Source organism: the organism of the source record quoted next, unplaced genomic scaffold, assembly GCF_019419815.1.
Source record: "Pyrus x bretschneideri cultivar Hongxiangsu unplaced genomic scaffold, Pyrus_bretschneideri_v1 Contig12, whole genome shotgun sequence".
NCBI classification, from domain to species: domain Eukaryota; kingdom Viridiplantae; phylum Streptophyta; class Magnoliopsida; order Rosales; family Rosaceae; genus Pyrus; species Pyrus x bretschneideri.
Window position 1 is genome coordinate 3020161 of NW_025999413.1, and position 14350 is coordinate 3034510.

The 14350-nt window shown below is 40.4% G+C and overlaps 1 protein-coding gene, 1 non-coding gene and 1 pseudogene across 3 annotated transcripts; 1 reads left to right on the forward strand and 2 right to left on the reverse strand.

Annotated features, from left to right (window-relative positions):
• The first annotated feature begins 8840 nt into the window (after positions 1–8840).
• On the forward strand, positions 8841–11739 carry LOC125474112. 2 transcript variants are annotated; one of them, XM_048577548.1, is made up of 5 exons: positions 8842–9266; positions 9366–9449; positions 10748–10897; positions 11139–11333; positions 11427–11739. In XM_048577548.1, the coding sequence occupies exons 1-5, from the start codon at positions 9024–9026 to the stop codon at positions 11550–11552; spliced, it is 798 nt and encodes a 265-aa protein (XP_048433505.1). In that variant the 5' UTR covers positions 8842–9023; the 3' UTR covers positions 11553–11739. The 2 variants fall into 2 exon arrangements, with proteins under 2 accessions (XP_048433506.1, XP_048433505.1); XM_048577549.1 differs by lacking the exon at positions 10748–10897 and having other exon boundaries at positions 8841–9266.
• Positions 11600–11672, reverse strand: TRNAA-UGC. The gene has a single exon. It is a non-coding gene; the product is annotated as a tRNA-Ala (tRNA).
• A 716-nt stretch (positions 11740–12455) lies between the features above and the next one.
• Positions 12456–13816, reverse strand: LOC125474213 (annotated as a pseudogene).
• Positions 13817–14350: the final 534 nt, after the last annotated feature.

The following is a 14350-nucleotide window of genomic DNA, read 5'->3' on the forward strand; positions in this document are numbered from 1 at the left end:
GATGATACAAATGTCATCTCAGTACTTCCAGTCGATGCTGAAGAGTGGAGACAGCCGCTGATCGACTATTTAGAGCACGGAAAGCTTCCAGATGATCTTAGACACCGTTCCGAAATACGTCGACGAGCACCTCGCTTCCTTTACTACAAAGGAACACTCTATCGACGCTCTTTTGAAGGAGTGTTCCTGAGATGCCTAGGTGAGGAAGAAGTTAATCTAGCCATGGAAGAAGCATATTCAGGTGTGTGTGGGGCACATCAGTCTCGACCAAAGCTACATTTCCGGCTTAAAAGAATGGGTTACTACTGGCCGAGCATGGTGAAGGACTGCTTGGAACACGCCAAAAGGTGCCAAGCCTGCCAATTCCACGCCAACTTCATACATCAACCGCCTGAACCATTACACCCTACAGTTGCTTCATGGTCGTTCGACGCATGGGGATTGGACGTTGTAGGACCAATTACGCCAAAGTCATCTGCAGGAGAAGCTTACATCCTAGCTGCAACAGATTACTTCTCCAAGTGGGCTGAAGCCATCCCTTTAAGGGAAGTAAAAAAGGAAATTGTTGTTCGTTTCATCAAGGAGCATATCATCCACCGATATGGGGTGCCTCGCTACATTATCACTGACAACGGAAAGCAGTTTTCCAACCGACTCGTGGACGAGCTTTGCGACAAATACAAGTTCAAGCAGCACAAGTCTTCCATGTATCATGCTCCGGCCAACGGCCTCGCCGAAGCATTCAACAAGACGCTGTGCAACCTCCTGAAAAATGTAATCGGCCGAACAAAGAGAGATTGGCATGAAAGAATAAGTGAAGCACTTTGGGCATATAGGACTACACATAGGACTCCTACCCAAGCTACACCTTATTCTCTCGTATATGGCGTAGAAGCTGTTCTACCGCTCGAAAGTCAAATTCCCTCACTAAGGATGGCTATACAAGAAGGCTTGACTGATGAAGAAAATGCAAAGTTGCGCCTTCAGGAGTTGGAAGCGCTGGATGAGAGAAGGCTCGAAGCTCAACAACACTTGGAATGCTACCAAGCACAGTTATCCAAGGCATTCAACAAGAAAGTCCGCCCAAGGTCTTTCCAAGCCGGAGATCTCGTGCTGGCATTGCGTAGGCCTATCATTACAACTCATAAGACAAAAAGCAAGTTCACATCAAAGTGGGATGGACCCTACGTAATACAAGAGATCTACACCAATGGCGCCTACTTAATCATGGCAGAAGACGGGTTGAAGATCGGCCCCATCAACGGCAGATTTTTGAAGCGCTACTACCCCTAAAGCAAACGGCACCAAACGCTCCTGGCCCGCAAGAGCATAAACTGTGTACGGCAAAATCATCAAAAAAAAAAAAAAACCATCACTCATTTGAACTACGTCATGACTTGATCCCTCCTCAACCAAGGGTACGTAGGCAACTTGAAACTTCAAAACTTCAAGTACAGTCACATCATCAAAATAAAAAAAAATAAAAAAAAAAAAGGGAAAAAACACATCTTGGTGATTTATATGTTTTATCTGTATTTAGCACAATACACTGAATAAAATAAAGCATGTACATTGATCTCCGAGAAATTACAAGTGTGTACAAAAAAAAAAAAAAAAAAAAAAAAAAGATGAAGCTTTCACAAAAGATGTGTACGTGAAGCCCCACTACATGGCAACACTCTCGGAGCAGGAGGCATCGGAGCAGAAGGCATCGGAGCAAGAGGCATCGGAGATAGAGCATTCGAGGCCTCAATACTTGGCGGAACGCTGGATGACCCAGGAAAAAGGTGTCTCTGGAAGAAAGACGCAAGCCTTTGACGGTCACTTTGCATTCGACCTTGAGATTCTTGCATCTCATCAAGCTTCCTCTTCATGCCCGACGAATAGTTATTTGCAAGCACATGCAAACTTCTATTCTCGTACTTAAGCTGTTTAATCTCCTGCTTAAGATCTTCCACCTCTGCCATCAATGATTCCACTTGACGAGACCGAGCAAGCAGGCGTTGGCCCATGTTGGACACAGAGCTCGCACACTGAACACTGAGAGCGAGGGACTCTTGAACGGCCAACTCATCGGACCGTCCTGAAAGCAGCCTACTATCTTTTGGTGTGAGGAGGTTCCTAGCTACTATTGTAGCTGTTGTTGCATTCTGCATCACTGAGTCTTCACCTGTAAGAGGACCGTTAGAAGATAAGAAAGACGGGCACCATACATTACCTTGACGCGGCGCAACCGGATCACTGCTGAGACTCAATTCTAAGCTAAGGTTCGATGGGTTAGCCATTTTTCAAAGGTGTTAAAAGAGATGGGTGGATGAAGTTAAAACTCAAAAGGCCGGAGATGATTTTCAGGAATGAGCAACCTTCAAAGTGTGCATGTTAGAGGTGATCAATACCTCTATAAAAAAAGGAAGAGGCGTTTGCTCAGAAATCGAAGGGCCGCTTATTCAAAAGTGAAGAGACATCGCTCTGCAAATCTCAAAAGCTGGATTTTCCTGCGTAAGTTGGCGACGCTTTCTCGGCTTTTCACAGCACGGGTGCCACTTTGTCAAAAGATCACGTGGAGGTCATCATCGCAGCTACACATCTTTAGCCGACAAGCGCGAAGTTCGGTGGCACTTTCTCTACTTTTCAGAAAACGCGTGCAGCTTTGTCAAAAGAGGCGCTCGTTCAGAAATCGAAGAGGCGTCGTTCAGAAATCAAAGAGGCGTATTCAAAGATCGAAACGTCGTCACTATTTCAAAAATCCGGATTTGCGGGATCAAAACGTTTGCCGACAAGGGTAAAAGAATAGTACCACCACTTGCTATTGGAAAATCCCTATATATGTCGACCTTCATCTTTTATGGCAAGGCAGACCTGCAAACAAAAAAAAAAAAAAAAATGCCCAACTCTTCCTCAGCTCCGAGAGTACACTCCCAGCAAAGCATCTCAAAATGCTCAGTTTTCTTCCTCTTCGGGAATGCCCTTGCAAACAAATGACACCAAGGCAAAAGTATTTCATATCATCAAGGGCGAAAGCAAAGGTATCTCATATCATGCTTTTCCTCTATCTTTTCCTTTGCCCTTGTTCTCACTTGCCAAGACAAGGACAGAGAAAGCAATATGTCGGAACCTCCACTCAAACTTGCGCTGCCACCAAGAAGTGATGGTCCATTCAAATGCAAGGTTTGCATTCAACTCCTGCATCAGGAACAAATACTACAAGAGAAGATGCTAAACCTGCATAAGGAAATACCACTTCTGCAAAGGGGAGCAAGTAAGGCAAGTGAAAATGATACATTGAAGCATGTGGAGACAAGCTACAACTGCATATGCTGAGCTATCCTCTAACCCTCTTCAATACGAATTGGAGAGATTGAACAAAGAAACAGAAAAAAAAAGAGTAAGCTCAGACCTTCGGAGGAGACCAAAAGAATCCTGCTGCCCAGTTCAAGAGTAGCACAAAGGAAAATCAACGATTGGAGGAAACCAGAAAATCTTCCAGTCGAACTCAAGATCAAGCCTCAATGACCCTTGAAGAAATTTCTAACCCAGTTCAAGAGTAGCACAAAGGAAAATCAACGATTGGAGGAAACCAGAAAATCTTCCAGTCGAACTCAAGATCAAGCCTCAATGGCCCTTGAAGAAATCCTCCAGCCCAATTCAAGATCAAGCCTCGATGGCCCTTGAAGAAATCACAAGTCCGATTCAAAATCAAGTGTTCACCACCCTTGAATCAAATTCAACTCCAGATAAAAGGAGTAAGTTCAGGCCTTCGGGGGAGACCAAAAGAATCCTCCAACCCAATTCAAGATCAAGCCTCGATGGCCCTTGAAGAAATCACAAGTCCGATTCAAAATCAAGTGTTCACCACCCTTGAATCAAATTCAACTCCAGATAAAATGAGTAAGTTCAGGCCTTCGGGGGAGACCAAAAGAATCCTCCAGCCCAATTCAAGACTAAGCCTGTGGAAAATCAACGATTGGAGGAAACCAGGAAATCTTCCAGTCAAACTCAAGATCAAGCCTCAATGACCCTTGAAGAAATTTCCAGCCCAGTTCATGACTAAGCCTGTGGAAAATCAACGATTGGAGGAAACCAGAAAATCTTCCAGTCGAACTCAAGATCAAGCCTTAATGGCCCTTGAAGAAATTTCCAGCCCAATTCAAGATCAAGCCCCAACGGCCCTTGGGTTGACATCAACATTAAGGGACTTCAAAACGCATCTTCTACACGTGACAAGCACATGTCTACAACGCGCCTTGAAGTGGGGGCATTTGTAGACATCGAAATTTTGGTGAAACAAATGTTCACCAATGCATTAAAGTTTTGACGTGTCAAGGCATACATGGCATACGCCACGTGTTGTACAAATTGTACACATGGCGTGTGACTCAACAAAATAGGAAGAAATACCCTTGAAGGATTAAACAAGTTTTTCTTCTCATTTTGGGCAATGACAAGGCAAGTACATTTCAATCCATTGAGGATCAAAACAAGTTTTTCTTCTCATGTTGGGCAATGACAAGACAAGCACACGTCAATCCCTTACGGATCAAAGCAAGTTTTTCTCATTTGGGCAATGACAAAGCATACACATTTCAAGTTTAAAATGGTGTTAAGTGGGAAATTAGGCCATAAGTTACACCACTTCAAGTTTAAAATGGTATTAAGTAGGAAATTAGGCCATAAGTTACACCACTTCAATTTCAATATTGCATTAAGTGGGAAAATTAGGCAATGGTGCTTGGAAAGGAAAAAAATATTTTGTGGTGGTGATTCATTCTCAAAGCCTATAAATAGGCTTCTCCATCAAGGTATCAAGCATCAAGGAATTCACAAATACATTTCTCTACTCCAAAATTGGGAGAGAATTCCCCAAATCCTTGAAGCTTTGAAACTCCAAAGCTCTCAAGCATCCAAATTCCCAAGAATTCCGAAGGATCAAGAAAGCACTCTTCGTTCTTCGTCAAATCTTCCTTCAAGATCAAGCCCCGACGGCCCTTGAAGAAAGTGTTCATCATTCATCAACTGTTCATCCTTAGATCAAGCCCCGACGGCCCTTTGGATCAACAACTCATCCACAAACCCATACACCCATTCTTCAAGATCAAGCCCGACGGCCCTTGAAGAAAGTGTTCATCCGTTCATCCTAAGATCAAGCCCCAACGGCCCTTTGGATCAACAACCTCAACAAATCCACACATACAACCGTTCATCCAAGATCAAGCCCCGACGGCCCTTGGATCAACAAACAAATCCACACATCTATTCTTCAGGATCAAGCCCAAAAGCCCCCCTTGAAGAAAACCAACTGTTCATTCAAGATTAAGCCTCAACGGCCCTTGAAGAAAACCAACCGTTCTTCAAGATCAAGCCCAAAAGCCCTTGAAGATCCGCTCATCCATCAACATTCAAGATCAAGCCCTGAAGGCCCTTGAAGAAACTTCCATCAACCTTCAAGATCAAAGCCACGAAGGCCCTTGAAGAAACTTACAACTGTTCATCCAAGATCAAGCCTCGACGGCCCTTGGATCAACAAATCTACATCTTACGAAGATAGAATCAGAGGACCAAATTTGAGAGAGATCGTAACCCCAAAATCATCAAACACAAAAAATATTATTTTGTACACGTTATTCTTGTTTCTTGTTTCAAGGAACTTTCGTGTTCACAGTAATTCCTTATGGGTAGGGGACATGGAAATCTTATCCTAGGCCTCACGGCCCTCACCAGTCACCATCACCAATCACACCGTCACATACATCCAATTGGAAAAAAAAAATGTTAAATCTTTGAGCTTGATGCCGTAAGCGCCTTCATCCACTTCCATCAAATGCCAATAGGATCCTCTACGGATATTTTAGGTGAAGATTTTAGAGATTCGTGTATTATGTCCGTTTGTTGTACATTATGTGATCAGTTTTTATCTGGTACTATTTGTGTCTAATTTTAAATAAAATATTTAAAATAATTTTTGACTGCATGATATACAATAAATGAACACAATTTACGAATCTATACAATCCTTACGAACAGAATCGGGCAAGAATCTGGATTCCATCAAATGCACTTCCCCAGTTTGTACTTGGCTCCCACCCCACATGAACCACTTGAGGCTTGAATCAATATTCTTGCTTTGGGTTTTGGTAAGCAGTCACACATTTGATATTTCAAATCTTTCACGTCCCTACTTCATGTGCAAAAGATTTACCGTCGAAAATATTTCATCTCTAACTGCTTTTCAATTTAGTAACCAAGCAAAGTGAATGGCGTATTTTATATTCTCACCTTCCTCATCAATGAAATGGAAATGCTTGGAAACTCTTTGCATAAAGTGCTCATTTTCTCATATAAAACGAATTGCCAGAAATGTATCAATGACATATCAATACGTTTTGTTGGCAACAATGATATGACAAAACATTATTCCTTACAAAAAAGGGCATTTGCATGGGGTACTTGTTTTCTCATATAGAATGAATTGTCAGAAATGCATCAATAACATGTCAATACGCTTTGTTGGCAACAATGATATGACAAAGCATTATTTTAGCGTTTGAACTTCGTACCCCGCCTGATGTAATTGCTTGTTTCAAAGACTTGATGTTTTGTTTTGGCTAGATTTATCCGGGATAATATAGATAAACTTGTTCCATTCTTTGGTTTCACTTTCATCCTTGGCCTTCAACATGGATAGTTTATGTTATTACTTTTCTTATGATGATTAAAATTCCTTTTCCGTTCAATGTAAATCCAACTCTAAGACGATACTCAACCTATATTTTACAAAGCTGTTATATAATGCGTTTGTTGTACCGGACTATTTCGGACTTGACTAGCTAGACTTGGACTAAGACATAAAAGTAGTGAAGTGTTAGATGCAGTACCAGACTAAATCATGAACTAAATTATTATTGGAATTTAAATATTTTTTTTGTCAATTTTTAATTTATCTTGTTTATATTTTATTATTACTATTCTATGCTTTTTTATTTGGCTCACTCTCTCTCCCGTCTCTCTACCTTTCTTTTCTTTTCATCCCGGTCTTCTTCGCACCGCCCATAACTTTTCGTCTTCTTTTCATTTCATTTCCTATCAACAATTTAGGAAATTGTGAATATGTACTTCAACCCATAATCCAAATATTGTACCCAATTTCTCCAATATCAATTACAATGAAGAATTCAAATCAAACCCAGAAAAATTTCAAATTGTTTTTTTTTTTTTCAATTTGCAGAGACTTTGTCGGATTGTGCAGATGATTCGTCAGAATTTTCAGATGCTTCGTTGGATTGTCGGTTGTACAGAGGCTTCGTCGCGCCTTTGCTGAAATTGTGCACAGGACACTGTTATTGGGATTGTTGTTATTGTTTTGAGATTTAGGTGTTGCATCTAGGTTTCTGCATCTGGCATGGTTAGGTGTTGCATATGGGTTTCTGCATCATGAGCATGGTTAGGTTTCTGCATCATGGGCATGGTTGGGTTTCTGATGCTAGCGTATGAAGGAGAAAATGGGAGTAGCAGTCCTCTAATTTTTGGGGGGCCTGGCTAAGACCTTCTAGCGAAGGTGTTAGTCCACGCCAGTCCTATTAAACCTAGTCCCTCTCTGCAACAAACATATGACTTCACTAATAACTAGTCATATCTAGTCCAGTGAAGGTTAGTGATGCTAAATAAACACACCCCTACAGTACTGAATATTTTTTTTAGAGTGTCAATTACACTTGTTTTTTTTATTTTTTATCTTAAACAACATCGTTGTAAACAATCATCCATCACCAAAAACACATTTATAGATACATGTTACGGGTAGGAAAAGGATCATCTCTAGATCCATGTTGTAGGGATTTTCACATTTTAACCATTCATTGTATATTATGCTGTCAGTTTTCGTCAGATATTATTTGTGTTTAATTGTAAATAAAAAAAATCAAATAATTTCTAACTGCACGATATACGATGAATAATTAAAATGTGAGAATTTTTAGAATTTCTATAAAGTGAATCCAAATGGGATCTAATTCCTTTATGTCTAGAGGACATGGAAGTCTTGACCTAGGCCTCACCAGGCACCATCACCAATCACACCAAGGGAAAAAAATGTTACATCTTTGAGCTTGATACCGTAACCACCTTCACCCACTTCCATCAAATGCACGTCCCAAATTTATACTTGGCTCCCAACCCACCTGAACCACTTGAGACTTGAATCAATATTCACTGCTTTGGGTTTTGGTAAAAGGTCACACATTTGATATTTCAAATCTTTCACGTCCTTACTTCATGCGCAAAAGATTTGTCATCCCGTCCAAAATATTTCATCTCTAACCACTTTTCAATTTAGTAACCAAGCGAAGTGAGTGGCGTATTTTATTTTCTCACCTTCCTCATCAGTGAAATGGAAATGCTTGGAAACTCTTTGCGTGCGGTGCTTATTTTCTCGTATAGCACGAATTATCAGAACTGCATCAATACGTTTTGTTGGCAACAATGATATGACAAAGCTACTCATTACAAAAACAAACGTTTGCGTGGGGTGTTCTCGTACAAAATGAATTGTCAGAAATGCATCAATAACATGTCAATACGCTTTGTTAACAACAATGATATGACAAAGCATTATTCATTACAAAAACGAACGTTTGTGTAAGGTGCTTGTTTTATAGAACGGATTATCAGAAATGCATCAATAACATGTCAATACGTTTTATTAGCAACAATGATACGACAACGCATTATTCATTAAAAAAAGGGACGTCTGTCCCATCTCACGTAGAATGCCGGCAAAACAAAAAGGTGCTTAAAACCATGTTTGCGTACGTATGATAAGAGTCGAATATGCTGACTTAGAGCACAATGCAGAAGCAGTTGCTGCATTTAGTAATAACACGTGGAGCTGATGGTCCATGAGAAGAAGTGTGATTGAAAATGCTGCGACTCTTTTTCCCTTGCCTTGTTCCATAAACAAATATGTCCAGCTAACCTTGAAGAAAAATGTGATATAAAAATTAAGCTCAATTGTAATATGGTCAAGGAAAATGGGTGAGTTTGCTGCTGCTGGTGGTGGTCTTTTTTCTGTAGGGCACTGCCAACCCTCGTTCTGTCCTGGTAGAGGAATGTGTTTCGGGCCGGAAAATGTGAAGGGTAAGCCGATCAAGAAGCAGGAGAGGATTTTCCGTGACGAGGCAGTGTTAAAATCGAAGAAGACGAAGCAGCATAGGGAGCCTTTAACCTTCTACTTCAGATATACATTTGATGCTCCTCTCAATGAGTCCCCTGCGGTACTATATTCATCTCTCCCTATCTCTCTCTCTGTCTCTCTCTCTCTCTTAAACACAAGAACAATCACTCACAGAAGCAGGCTCTTGCATAACTTGCAGGCTTCATTTGATCAATACTTGGACGATGAACACAGGGTTATTAACGTGATTTTTCCGGACACAGCGAAAACCCAAACAAACAAGGTGCCTAATGTTCTATTTTCTTGTGTTAAATATTAGTCTAATCTATATCCTAAATTTCTATGCAAATTTGAACTTCTTCTCAGTTCTTTGTCATCCTTTATCAGTTGGGTGAAAGTCAATTAATAACAAAATCACGAGAAGAAAATTTGTCTTGTAACCGGTTGTGTTTCTTCTTAGAACGTTACATGGTCACGTAAAGAGAGAGATATACGTAGGGTTGGGCCCAATTTTGAAGGTAATAGACCAGACTCGGGTTTAAAAGAAACAGGCTGGGCTGAGACGGGTACAATAAATTTTAATACAAGAATCAGACCTAATACGGCCAGGCCTCTTTTTTGTTTTTGTGTTTTTTTTTTTTCTTTTTTTTTTGTTAATTTTTTTTTTCTCTTCTTCATTAGCTCTCTCGATCGTTCAAGGAGATGTCGGATCATGGCAACAAGAATGCAATCCTTCTAATTCTCTTCATCTTCAAGTCTCTCATTCCCATTTAACCCTTTCAATCCCTACACAAAGATTGGGGATTCTCCCCCAATCGCAAAACCCTCAATCCTAAAAATGGAAATCACAGAAGAACAAAGAAGATGAGTTGACCACCAACACCTTCTCCACGGATTGAGGAGTGCGGCCACCACCGCCTTCAAGCTCAGATCCTCCGTGTTGCCAACGAGATCGAGACCTGCTAGAGATCTTTAAGATTTGCTGGGGTTTTTTCAATTTGTCTAATTTCTGAGATCTGATGGGATAACTGGATCTATTTGGGTTTTATTTTCAATTGGGTCTTTTGGATTTGAAGAATGGGTGATAAAGATCGTTGTTTTTTTTTTTTTTTTCCTTTTCATTTTCTGCTTTTCTGTTGGATCGATTTGGGTTTGTCACCTTCTGCAAATTTGTATCGGAAAGTGACTGATGGCGGAGAAGGAGGTTCTATATCCCTCTGGCGAAATTGCAGATGAAAAAGTGCGGATGTTATGGAGCTCCTGCACTACAGTCCAATGGTTCAAATTCATACAGGGGGTGGAAATCAGTGTTTTGTATTGAATTGTTGGTTCGGGCCGGGGGCCCGTTTCTTCCAAATACCCGATATTAACCTGGACCCGGCCCGCCCCGTCCCATGTTGAATTTTAAAAAAATTTGGACCCGTCCTGATATACAGGTCCAGGACCCGATTGCCCATCCCTAGATATAAGCGCATGAAAGAGAGATGCACAAGAAAATATCCGACAAGGATAGCTCGATTTTCCCCCGGGAGAAGGGAGGCTTCCCAGTTAACTAGTTTAAGAATGGATGTGTTTTTGCAGGAAGAGTGGAGAATTCACATGCCGGCCATGCAAGTCTTGTTCCTGTCTGTCTACCTTGCATTATATGTTAAGTTGAGATGCAAATCCTTGGGGAAAGACTACCCCCCTCATGTTCCTCACCACATCTCCAAGATTCTTGAGCTTGACATTGTAAGCACACCATAATCCATAATGTCACACGCACACGCACACAATCCTCTTTGTAGCCGAGATCCCGCTCAACTGTATATGGAATGGATACATATTATTGTTGTTATCCACTACTGATATGTCGTTCATGTTATATCGACAATAATACAACTGTTGATATGTTGTCGATAAGGATCTCTCTCAGTTACAATGGAGCGGGATCCCACTTAATATGGTGACATTTTTTTTTCTTTTTTTGCAGACTATAGGGGAAATCCGAGGCATTGCTGGGTACGATTCAAGTGACTTCAACCTCAGCATCAAAGGAACCATATTTTCAGATAGACAAGGAACACAAAGCTGGCTCAAAAACATATTCGACATAAACTTAAGCTTCATCGTACCACCTCTCCTTGCTTGGGTTCCAAACAATGTTATGCGAAACATTACAGAATCCGTGAGTTCTTCAAAACCCCGTCATGATATGTGTTTGATGAAAATGAAAGGGCAAGTACATATAGTAACCGAATCAATGTTTTCAACTGAACAGCTCGGGAATACGATGATGGCTGATCGGAAGTCGAATGCACTGTTGCTAGCAGTAGCAGATTACGAGAAGTTCAAAAAAGAGAAGCTCAAAACTGCAGTAAATTCTAAGAAATTAAGGGGCGGCTAAAAGAGGAGGGAGAATTTGCCTATAAAAATAACAAAAATTAAAAAAAATGGAGATGCAGGGGATCGAACCCTGTACCTCCCGCATGCAAAGCGGGCGCTCTACCATTTGAGCTACATCCCCTGTTAGAACTTCCTTTCTATCGTATTGCAAAACGTCATATAATAAATGTATCACATATGCAACCCCACATTCCTATTTGCACAAAGAGATATCCTAAACTACTATTCCGACGAGAAATATTATAGACTTTTTTGCTACAATACTTCATGAAATTGTCATCACTCGTCACTTTGGTTTTTGAAATTTAACATCAATGTAAGTGGTTTATGAGATTATCCATTATCAATCATTTTAGTCATTTTGTGAAAAAAAAATCTCTGTTAAATAAAGAAACCACTAATTCAACTTGAGGGGTTGATTTGGCAAAAATATCAAATGGAGATTTTTTGCGGAATGACTAAAATAATTGACAATGGACAATCTTATGGACGAAAGTGAGGGGTTATACCAATTTCAAAAACCATTTTGGCTAAAAAGCCAAAATCAAAAACTATTTTATTCTATTGCGATATAAATTTAGTCCCGCATAAGATAATTGTTCTAATCAACTGACTTAATTCACGTCTGCGGACAAGTTTTAAATGAACCGACAAAGTATTGATTTTCACTCTCCTTTTCTCATTTCTCCTGCAATCTTTTTTCTTGTGTTTGTCCATTGATCCTTCTCAGTCTCTATATCATCTCATCTAATTTCATGTAGCTCTCCATTGTACTCGGGTGCGACATATCTCCTGCACTGGGCTGATGATATAAACTGAACTTATTCCGGGAAGCTTTCGTCAACCCTTATACTTAAAATCCTGCCTCAGTAAGTTTGCCTTATACTGCTTTCCATTTTAAGCATTACATGTTGGAAAGCAGGACGTGATAATCTGTGTTGTGGGGTTCCATTTGAACCAGCTCCTGCAGAAGGCTTTCACCAAGCTCTAGCTTTCCATGGACTCTGCAAGAACCGAGAAGGGAACCCAAAACCACCAAGTTCGGAGGCATGGCATTTGCTTGATCAAGACTTCAGCCTCTTCCAATTACCAGCCCTGCCTAGAAGATCCACCATACACGCACAGTGTAAGAGCAAACTAGACTTGAAAGATTAATACACTAGCCAAGAACACAAGGATTAATCAACTAAATCACAATCCTTAAATTATGTATGTAATACAAGTGTAAGAACTGCAGCAATTATACCAACACATACCTGTAGACATGAAAACCTGCACACAACCTTCTCCTATCTGCAAAACTCTCCAACTTATAGATAATTGGAACAATAAGAGCGTCTTTTGTGAGAGCAGGGGCTTGTGGCTTTATACTACAAGACCTGGATTGCCCTATAACAATCCTACAAGGAAGACAAGACTGCATCCCTTATACAAGTATGAGTCCTATTCCTAAGCTTATCAACATGGAGTTTCAATCCAAACCAAAGTCGAATTAACTCTCACAAACATGTTAAGACTTCTTTATAGCAATCTGTGGCATCAAGGATTATTAGCAAACCGTATGAATCACACTCATACTCTTACAGATCCACCATACACGCACAGTGTTCGATCTGAGGTGTTGCACCATGTAACGCATAAAGATTATAAAAGTAATGCCGGCCCTGATCAAAAAGGCCCGAGTGGCTGCAAGCACTCAACAAAGCAATGAAGGTTAATTCGTCTGGCTTGGCTACCTCGAGCATTTGAGGAAACATATTCAGAACTAGTTTTCCCCTCCCATGCATTGCTCGTTCCATCGGTGCATTTGCTCAAAAACTTTTAACGCAGTGTACTGTGCCAAATTTCGCATACATATCAACTAATGCTGTGCCAACCATGATGTCAATCTCATTCTCCATCGTCTTTAAAGCATAAGTGTGAACCCAACTGCCCGTCACCCTATCGCCGGATTGTGCACATGCTGATAAAAATGAGCAAAGGGTGACAAAATTCAATTTCAAGAAACACCCGAAAACCATTTCTTCAAGAAGCGAAAAGCTTTCGCAGATAAGCCCCAATACTTAGATATCCAACAATCATGATCGTCCAAGCAACCTCATTTCTCTCATTCATTTGATCAAACACCACTCTCCTATTTCCAACACCATCCAATTTAACCACACCGTCCAAAATCGCAGTCCACGAGACTACACTCCGCTCCTCCAATACTTCGAACACCCGTGTTTCCATACCCAATTGGCCACAATTGACATACATATCCATGGCCGCATTGAGTTAAAATTAAGAGACCGTTGCTATAATTTACTCTATTGATAAACTCGTTCCATTCTTTGGTTTCACTTTCATCTTTGGCCTTCAACATGGATAGTTTATGTTATTACTTATCTGGTGATGATAAATCCTTTTCCGTTCAACCTCCAACCGATGTAAATCCAACTCTAAGACGATACTCAACGTATATTTTATAAAGCTGTTATAGATTTATAGTACTAAATAACTTTTTTAGAGTGGCAATTACATTTTTTTTTTTAATCTTAAACGACACCATTTAACAGTCCATCATCAAAAACACATTTATTACATGTTATGACTAGGGGACATGGAAGTCTTGTCCTAGGCCTAACCAGTCACCATCACATATATCCAATTGGAAAAAAATGTCGAATCTTTGAGCTTGCGTAAGAACCTTTATCCACTTCCATCAATTGCACTTCCCCAATTTGTACTTGGCTTCCACCCCACATGAACCTCTCGAGACTTGAATCAATATTCTCTGCTTAGGGTTTTGGTATAAAT